General features: G+C 41.5%; 1 protein-coding gene and 1 long non-coding RNA gene across 2 annotated transcripts; one reads left to right on the top strand and one right to left on the bottom strand.

Moving 5' to 3' along the window:
- Positions 1 to 224: 224 nt before the first annotated feature.
- LOC123278269 (uncharacterized) lies at positions 225 to 3,751 on the bottom strand. Its single transcript, XR_006515562.2, has 3 exons — positions 3,617 to 3,751; positions 2,450 to 2,534; positions 225 to 423 (listed from the first exon to the last, which is right to left on the bottom strand). It is a non-coding gene; the product is annotated as an uncharacterized lncRNA (long non-coding RNA).
- A 289-nt stretch (positions 3,752 to 4,040) lies between these two features.
- DNAJC28 (DnaJ heat shock protein family (Hsp40) member C28) lies at positions 4,041 to 7,108 on the top strand. Its single transcript, XM_070488808.1, has 2 exons — positions 4,041 to 4,172; positions 5,104 to 7,108. The coding sequence occupies exon 2, from the start codon at positions 5,135 to 5,137 to the stop codon at positions 6,290 to 6,292; it is 1,158 nt and encodes a 385-aa protein (XP_070344909.1). The 5' UTR covers positions 4,041 to 4,172; positions 5,104 to 5,134; the 3' UTR covers positions 6,293 to 7,108.
- The last annotated feature ends 2,672 nt before the right edge of the window (positions 7,109 to 9,780 follow it).

Genomic DNA, 9,780 nt, shown 5'->3' with positions numbered 1-9,780 from the left:
CCATATTCTGGTCTTTTTAACTTATCAAAACATTTTGACTGATTATAGTTAATGATACTGTCCTGAATACCTGAAATTTGCTAAGAGTAGATCTTAAGTGTTTTCACCGAAAAGAAAGAAAAAGAAAATCCTAATTATGTGAGGTGACGGATATGTTAATGAGCTTGATTGCGGTGATTATTTCACAATGTATATATCTGTCAAACTATCAAGTCATACACCTTAAGTACACATAACTTTTATTATCAAATATGACTTCAATAAAGCTGGAAACAAATTTTGAAGGCTGAGAAAAAGCACAGAGTTGTTGCACTGTAACACGGTGATTTCAATAAACACGCTGGGTAAATGTAATATGGATTGGAAACCATTCAAATCTTGATTCCCAGGCAGCTGACATGCATTTGTTTCCCCACTAGTGGCCTGCAATTAAAGGGAGGTATATACACTATTCAGCATTTCAAGGAACAGAAAGTGCCATAGATCAGCACAACTCAAATGCAGATAATTCAGGCTCAAGTGACAAGAAATCATCACATTAACTCAATGCCAAAAATGAAAATTCCACATCCTGGGTGGAGGAGGGCAGTTTACCCTTAGCAAAGTTCCACGAATCCCGTGTGTGGCCCTTATGGACCACCTCAGGATGGTTCCATAACTGGTTAACTCAGCTGGGAAGAGGGAAAAGGAAAAGATACCCAAACGTGTGTGAATCTTCTCTTTTCCATGGTACCTTACCCCACTGCCTCGGACTATTGTTGTGTTATATATGTTAATCAATCGCCTTCTTTCTTTTAAAGCTGACACTCTCTACAGCAAGCTCTTCCTTGATCAAATAGAGCAGAAAATGAACTGAGATGGCACCGAGAGAGGAAAGCACACTCATGGTGGTTCTAGGAACTGTAGCTCCAGAAGATGACATTTGCAAATGTCATGGGACAATATGTGGTTTCAGAATTTCTGAACCAGAAATCAGTCTCCAGGGAAGTGTGATTTTGGTTACTATGGCACCACACTTATTGGAAATAAATCAACTTCTTTGTGGTTATCACAGAACCAGCAAATGAAAAAAAAAAACAAAACACAGATGGATTAAAATGGAGCCCTTGCTTGCTTTAGTCAAAGTGTGAAATTACATCCAAGAGTACAAAGAGAAGTGAGGTTGCTTTGCAGTGGCACCTTTCTTGCAGTAGCTCAGTATTTAATACAAAGTAAGGAAATTTGGTTTTTTAGGAACTTTAAAAAATATCACATCTATTTTCTACCCACTCAGCAAGACAATGATTAGGTTTTGATGGGCTAACGAAATTTGTGCCAACTGTCTACTTTCCCCTGTTTATTGGGAAATTTGTTTTAAAATGTTCAACCATATTTTGAGAGCCCAGAATCATGGAAAAGATGTTCTAAACTAGGAAATGACACATACAGCTAATCCGATATACTTTCATTGAAAATCAGGCCTTATGTGTAAGATTATACCACATCCCAGCTGACAAACTTGAGGTGATAATTACACTCTGTGGAAAGTGATGGACTGAGGTTCAAGCATATTGATTTTAATCATGACATATCCTTAAAATGGTTAACAATATTATATTGAAAATTGAACACGTTTTAAAAAGTCTATGGAGTTTAATTAAGCAAGGTAACATGATCTCAATTAAAAATGCTAATCAATCTGTGGGTTTGGTCCTGATGCTAAATTTGATCTTTTTTTAAAAAAAAATTTTTTTAAAGATTTTATTTTTTTTCCTTTTTCTCCCCAAAGTCCCCTGGTACACAGTTGTACATTTTCAGTTGTGGGTCCTTCTAGTTGTGGCATGTGGGATGCCACCCCAGCATGGCCCATGTCCACGCCCAGGATCCAAACCGGCAAAACCGTGGGCCGACGAAGCGGAGCGAGCAAACTTTACCTACTCGGCCATGGGGCCCACTCCCCAAATTTGATCTTTTGATCACATCTTATTATAATCAGTAGGACTGATGACTGCAGAATATGCAGCCACCTTTTTTAAAGGAAAAGAATCATATTCTAAAATGGTGGACTATTTCTGCCCATAACTAAACGAACAAGAATGTTTTGGTTTATCACTCATTTAACCTGCTGACTTAAAAGTCTTATGTGTGGCTCTGAAGGACATCATTAGGACAACTGGTGAAACTGAAATACAAAACTATACATTAAATAATATTGTATTTATGTTAAATCTGCTGAATTTGAGAACAGTGCCATGGTGACGTAAGAGAATGCCCTTGTTTTGAGGAAATAAGGGTGAAGGAACGTAATGTATGCAATTACTTTTAAATGATTCAGAAAAAAAGTATATATATGGAGAAGAGAGAGAGAACGGTAAAGCAAAAGTGGCAACCAGTACCAGAAACTGCCTATCTCCACATTTCTTACACGAGGAAAATCATCCCCTAAGTCAGTTAACTCGTTTACACTTACTTAGCAGCTCAAAGTGTTCTGGATAACTCAGCCGACGCTAAGTCACCTTCAACGTATATAGAAGCACACCATAAAACTGACCACTCTGAAAAGAGAAATGGACTTACACTTCTAGTAACTTACAAAGCCTGGTAACTTACAAAGTCACTGAACTACTGGGGCTAAAGTGTGAGTACTTTTAAGGTGCCAACATCAAACTGAGATTTGTGATGGGTGCTCTGTAAAATGCAAAGTGCCATACAAGTAGGAGTAGTTTTTTAAACTGTGTTCATGCTTTTTTTTTCCTTTGATGCTGTGTTTAAGATGTCAGCCAGAAGAGTTAACACTTGTAGAAACACATTTTCTTTCACACAGGAGTTATGTTCATTGTTTGCTTGTAAGGAAATCCCCCTGAATCAGAATTTAAACCTTTTTCTGCACACCTACATAGGAGGTAACAAATTATTATATTGTCCATAACTCAGAAGCTTAGAAAGGCTAGTACCTATTTCTGGCTCCTTTTAGGAGACATAGCCATAATAAAAACTATTGCATCATGTGCCAGGCACCGTGCCAAGTGGTTTACACACATTACGTAATTCTCACAAAAACTCACCCAGTTTGCTGCAATTATTTCATCATATGCAAAATGGAGAAAACAACAGCACTTATCTCACAGGGCTGTTGTAACAATTAAAAGAGACCATACATGAAATATTTAGCACACTCTTGGCAAAAAAGTACAAAATACACCTCTACCATTTATTGGTACCCTCACTTTACAGATAAACAGACACAAAGAAAAGCAAGTGGAAGAAACAGGATTTTCAACCCAGGTCCGACTCCCCAAGTTTCTGCCTTTTTCTTTTTTTTTAATTACCTCTCCGCACAGGAGGGGGAGAGAGTAAACCCCAAAGACAGCAGCTGAACTTAAAGCCTGGAGACCCCTATTCTGATTTTTGTCCTCGACTGTCCTCACCCCCTACTAATCCCTGGCTAAGCTGCTGCTCACTAAGTACTTGCTGAATTAATGAAAGACTAGGTTTCTAGCCCAAGTTAGCCGGATCTGTCTGGCTTAGGTAGAACTTCCACGTCTCTGCCTTGGTGCTCCCGTCTGCAGACCCGGAAGAGGCTGTACTGATCCTGTTCGGGGAGAAGATTCGTCTTCACCGCCCAAAATCAAGTTACCTAAGGCCGTCGCGCTCCGAAGCACTAAGACTTCAGGGTCTCAACGTACACTCACAAAACTCTACGACCAGCCCTGCCCGCAGCCGTTCCTCCCACGGCGACAATTTTCGCCCTCACCGCGCGCTCCCGCGTCCCTCCCAAAAGGCGCGCCGCGCTTCCCGGAGAACTACAACTCCCACAATCCCAATCGGCAGAACCACCTCGCGCTCCCGGTGGGAGGGGAGGCGGAGCGGATTGCCCCGGGGCAGGACGGAGCCTTCCGAAATGTCCGGCCTGTGTCCTCTTGGGTAGAGTTCGTTTTAAGAGAGACTCTTGTCTTGCCTGGTATGGTAGGACACCTGTCCCTATGAGGTATGACTCTGCCTTCCGCCTCCGCTGAGATCCCCTCAGTATAAAACGCCAGATGGTCTAGGCCGGCGGAGGCGCTCGGTGCCGGGCGCTCTGGAGTCACCTGAAGAGTCAAGGGCAGCCTGCGCACGCATGCGCAGAGGGCAGCATGGGGGCCCGGAGCCGCTGAGCCGCTGAGCCGCTGAGCCCCTTTGCCGAGTCTGTGAAGGTGAGTAGGGGGCGGGGCGGGGCGGGGCGGGGCGGGGCGTGTCCTGGGTCGGGACTGACCACCCCCTACCCTCCCTCGCCCCCCGCGGCATGTTCTCGTGTTGGCATGACTACCGCCATCCCAATCAACTCTAAAAGCCATTGACCCCATTGTCCAGAAAACTGGGCTCCCCAGGAGCTCAGTTTTAGCATTTTTACATCAAAATCTCACTTCCAGGTAAACCACTTCCAACATTTCATTGCCGTTGTATGTACAAGTCTGCCTTCCTTGCCATGTGTTTTAGAAATAACAGCTAACATGTTGGGAGGGCTCACCTTTCTCTTGGTTTTCCCGGCATGTAACAAATAGCTCCTTCCTAATGAGATAGAGCTTAAAAGTCTTTTGGACGCTTGATTCTATTCAGTTTAGTGTCAGACTAGTTCCATACTATGTTCTCTGATTCTTTTGTGTGTAAGTTTTCTCATGAGAAGACTCCTTGAGACTGTAAAGACCGTGATACATTAAAGAAATCGTGGTGCTGATGAAGTTTATAATATGCTGGAGATACAGACAGTTAAGCAAGTGTCTTGTGCCCTAACCCTAACCATTTTGCTTACACCTTGCTATGTGACTTGGTTATGTTGCTTAACCTTCTGGGCCTAGATTTTCTCCTAAAAGGAAAAGATTGGATTAGATGATCTCTAAGAACTTGCCAGCTGTAAAATTCTGTGGTTAGTGAGGAGTAGATTCCAGATTATATCACAATGTATTAATGCTAAACATCAACTTCCGTTTCTCTGCTAACATAAGTGAAATAAGCTATAAGAATTTTGGCAGCAGCGTTAGAAAGAATTTCACCTTCTTGTACTTGTAATTTCTTCTGTGTTGTTCAACATATCTAATTAGCTGGTAATACAACTTTCTTCTCCGTTTACTTCTTGTCGTTTTATAGAACATCACTAGGAAGAACTCTGGGTACAACAATGAACAAAATGTATGTGATGATGGCTCAAATCCTTAGATCTCATCTGATAAATGCTTCAGTGGTTCCTAATCGAAAGAAAATGCTTCCATATCTTGGTGTTATTAGAAATAGGATGATGTCAACTCATAAATCCCAAAAGAGGATCACAGAATATTATAGGCTGCTGAATCTGGATGAAGGATGCTCTGCAGATGATGTCAGGGAATCTTTTCGTAAACTTGCCAAGCAATACCATCCGGACGGTGGCTCTGGTACCGCTGACTCTGCAACATTTATAAGGATCGAAGAAGCTTATAGGAAAGTGCTTTCCCACGTGATAGAACAAACAAATCCCAGACAGAGTAAAGTTGAAGAGGCAGAAGAAGAAGAAAAATTCAAATATAAAACACCCCAACACAGGCATTATTTGAGTTTTGAAGGTATTGGTTTTGGAACTCCAAGTCAACGAGAGAAGCAATATAGGCAATTTAGAGCAGACCGTGCAACTGAGCAAGTGATGGAATACCAAAAGCATAAACTACAAAGCCAGTATTTCCCTAATAGTGTAACTGTTAAAGATGTAAGACAGAGTAAGGAACAAAAGATAACTCAAGCAATAGAGCGATTGGTGGAGGATCTCATTCAAGAGTCAATGGCAAAAGGAGACTTTGACAATCTCAGTGGGAAAGGAAAACCCCTAAAAAAATTTTCTGGCTGTTCATATATTGATCCCATGACTCACAACCTGAACAGAATATTGATAGATAATGGATACCAACCAGAATGGATCCTAATGCAAAAGGAAATAAAGGATACTATTGATCAACTCAGAGAGGCAATTTTAGTGTCAAGGAAAAAACTTGGGAATCCAATGACACCGACTGAACAGAAACAGTGGAACCAAGTTTGTGAGCAGTTTCAAGAAAACATCACAAAACTAAACAAGCGCATTAATGATTTTAACTTAATTGTTCCCCTCCTGACCAGGCAAAAAGTCCATTTTGATGCACAGAAAGAAATTGCCAGAGCCCAGGAAATATATGAGACCCTTATAAAAACAAAACAAGTCAGAGATAAAAACCCAAATAACATTGATCAGGGAGAAGGGGAGAAAACACCTGGAGTCAAGCCAGGTTTTCTAAACTGGATGAATGTATGGAAATTTATTAAAATATGACCATTTCAGTGTTCACAGTACTGCCCCAAATCATTTTCAGTTGCACTGACATCACACATAGAGGCTGATTTATTGCTATAACACAAGAGTTTGAGAATTGTGTGCCTCTGTACTTTTCAGAAAACCTGATCACGTCTCCAGTGTCAGGGAGAAAGCTGTAAGAAACTGAGCCAGCGAAATGTTCAACCAGCTTCGTTCTGAGCATATAGCAAGAAGAGAAAAGAACTTCCAAGAAAACAGCTTAATCCGTTTCAGAGTTTAAATATCAGTCGTCAGGTGAAATGAGTTAGGACAGGGACTCAGACTGGGGATCATAAAGCGTATTCCAACATCTTAGTGCAGTTTTAAGGTTTAATAACTTAAAAACAGTTGCTGTTTGCCATATTCAAACACAGGTACTTCAACAACAACAAAAACTAAAAATGTGTTATCAAAAGTCACAAAACTAAAGAAGTGTAAAATGTAGGCAAGTTAAACCTCCAGATGATATATGTTTTTTTGAAAATTTGCTGCATTTATATACCTGAGGTTATTAAAGCTCAAAACTGTTCTAAGACTTTTGGGACACTCTCTGCATGGTTGGAAATGTTAAGATCAGGAAACTAGCCTAATGGAGTTGCTGCACTCTTCTTTTTTTATAAAGGCCTTCTCCGTGGGTACTGAATTAAAAATATCTGGGTTGTACTTTTCCTGCCTAACTTCATGATCCATTGGCTGCAGCAATTGATCAGCCAAGCTAGTTGATTTAGTTTGTTCTAGAAATAAACCCCAGTGTCCACTTTTAAAGAGTCTGAGTGTATTTTCTGACCTTTTGGAGGTGAAAAAAAAATCACTGGGTTCAGTGAAAACTTAAGATTTCACTTCTGGCTTCATGTCTAATCGGAGATTGAAATGTTAGCTTTTCACAAATCTACCTGCAGTCTGTGTCGTGTGTCAGACTATCCAGAGGGTTTTTCACAGAAATGACAATCTCAATTTGCTGTCTTAGGGATCCAATTTCCTGTCTTAGGAACCCTATAATAAGCAGAGACAAGATGTCTGAATTTTATGCCAGTTTCCCCTTTCAGCAAATGACAGGAAACTGACATTCATGAGATTGTTGTGTCCCATCCACTTTCAGAAAATCTGATTTTTAGGTCTGTGTAATTGCTTTAACCACAGAATTGGACAACTAGCAGGATATGGAGAGTGGTCAAGAGGAGCAGATCTGTTTCCTTATTTAATCCAGAGCATTGTTATGGACGTGGTTCAGAAACATGACATTTGCCACTCCGATTTTGGAAGAACAAGTTATTTTGTAAAGTGTTTGATAGTTAAAACAACAAATAAAACTACATCTTCAAAAGGAGATTTCAAGCTTTTCTGCTTAGATGATGGGACATTAATTGGTATCATATACGATTATTTTATTGAATGAGTTATCGTTTGGCTTCTCCAATGATCATATTACTCTAAACAAAATTGTGAACAGTATGAAGTAGAACTTTATAGTAAGAGCTATAGTTCTAAAACATTTTAGAAGGTATGATTCTGGGAATCTTGTCAAAAATGGGAATTAGGTATATATTACCTAACTGCATTGCAGCAACTTAAATGAAGGAAGCCACTTTCAATATTGGATAATGGGAAGGTAAGGTTACCAGAAAACTCTAGTAAATTCTTTCTTTCTTTCTTTTCTTGTGAGGAATATTGGCCCTGAGTTAACATCTGTTGCCAGTCTTCCTCTTTTTGCTTGAAGAACATTGTCCCTGAGCCAACATCTGTGCCACTCTTCCTCTATTTTATGTGAGATGCTGCCACAGCATGGCTTGACGAACAGTGCTGGGTCCGCCCCTGGGATCTGAACCTGCAAACCCTGGGCCACCAAAGCAGAGCGCAGAACCCGACCACTACGACACTGGGTGGCCCTCTGGTAAATTCTTAATTTTAACATGGCACACTTTATGTTTGTAAATGTCTTTATTAATAAAGTTAATTTTAATGATTATGCAATGGTCCATTGTATGAACAACTAATAGTAATAATAATAACCATATTTTTGGCTGACCACCTAAATAAGTGAATTTTATCTTTTCGATTGATGATATCAAAATTGACTGTGACATAGATAATCTTCTTAAGAGGGCAAATTCACTTATGTAGAAACAGATTTACTTATTTAAGTAACCAAATTCCAGGCCAGGAAAAAAGATTTTGGCCAGTTGATCGGAGTTTCTTGAATTGGAATTTGACACTTATTTCTCTTATGAGGCAGGATTGACCTTTCGCTGTTAAGTTTTCACCTTCTAACTTTGTCAGCTTTTCAGGTGTGGTGGTAATCTGTTGAGATTTGTGAAGTCGCTATTATATTAGGCACATATCAAACTCTGCCTGCTTTCCAGCCTTTTTGTGGATCCTTTCTTCAAACTGTAGGACTAGGACCCTGGCCCAACACCCAGAGGAGAGAACCTCAAACTCCTGGCTTTGGTCTCCCAGCTCTGTGAATCATTTTTTTGCCCTTGCTCTATATGCCTGAGGTTCGGCACAGTAGTTGGCTACCTCAGGACTATGGTTTTAAATTCCTTGATAGAATGACCGCAGGACATTCGTTTTCTTCATCGTGCCCCCAGAACACGATGGGGGTGCCCCTCCCACAGATAGGAGTCTCCTGAAACCTTGTCTCTATGGCTGGGGCCTATTACTTCCTGAAATACTTCCCTGCTGCCAACTGCCTGGGTCCCTATCACTGGGCCTCAGTCACTTTTTGGGACATTCCTGATACCTCTCAGGGGCGACTCATGCTGATTTGCCTATTCCTAGAAGTGTTGCCTTTCCTTTTTGACAATGTTCTGTTTACTCAACGTACGTTTATTGAAGTCCTGAAAGGGAATCCACCATTCCACTGTCTGGATTCTCAGAAATCAGTAACTGAGGGGGACAAATGGACCCCTCAGCCCCAAATGTAACCCTCAGATACTTTCCTTGGTATTACGGGTGTCAGCACCACCCAAGCTCCACCGGGGGGGACAGGGCTCCCTCTCCTCCTCTGGCCTAAGGGTAGACCCACAATTGCTGTCATCATGCCTCTTGCTGGGCTGAGATCATCAAAATGCAACTTTCCTCAGGGCTTGGGGATGACAGAAGGGAAGGGGAGACAGTCCCTGGAGTGAGAGAATCTGGCCTGCGGCCCTCTCCAGTTTGCCTCTGAGCCCGGTCCCCAGCCTGCTGTGGAGTGGCCGTGCCCACCATTCTCCCACCTCTGGGAGAACCCTCGAGTGGCCTGAGCATGCCTCCACTCCGCCAAATCTAGACCTAGGAAAGTAAGGTCTAAGGGGTTTTCTTTCCTGCCAAGACCAGTTTCAAAGGTCTGGTTTCCTCTTCAAGGACCCACATCTTCTCTAGATGATTGATGTATGCCACTGTCCCCCAGGCCACCTAAGTGGCAGACCCTACCTGAAGGTCTCTAAGGACACATACATCCAAATATACCCCAATAAGCTTGCCATTGT

Source organism: Equus asinus, chromosome 18 (genome assembly GCF_041296235.1).
Source record: "Equus asinus isolate D_3611 breed Donkey chromosome 18, EquAss-T2T_v2, whole genome shotgun sequence".
Classification (NCBI taxonomy): Eukaryota; Metazoa; Chordata; class Mammalia; order Perissodactyla; family Equidae; genus Equus; species Equus asinus.
The sequence above is the reverse complement of the archived record's forward strand: the minus strand, read 5'-3'. Positions and strand labels throughout refer to the sequence as shown.

Coding starts and splice junctions, on each gene's coding strand:
- DNAJC28 (XM_070488808.1), top strand. CDS start 5,135: ATGAACAAAATGTATGTGATGATGGCTCAAATCCTTAGATCTCATCTG.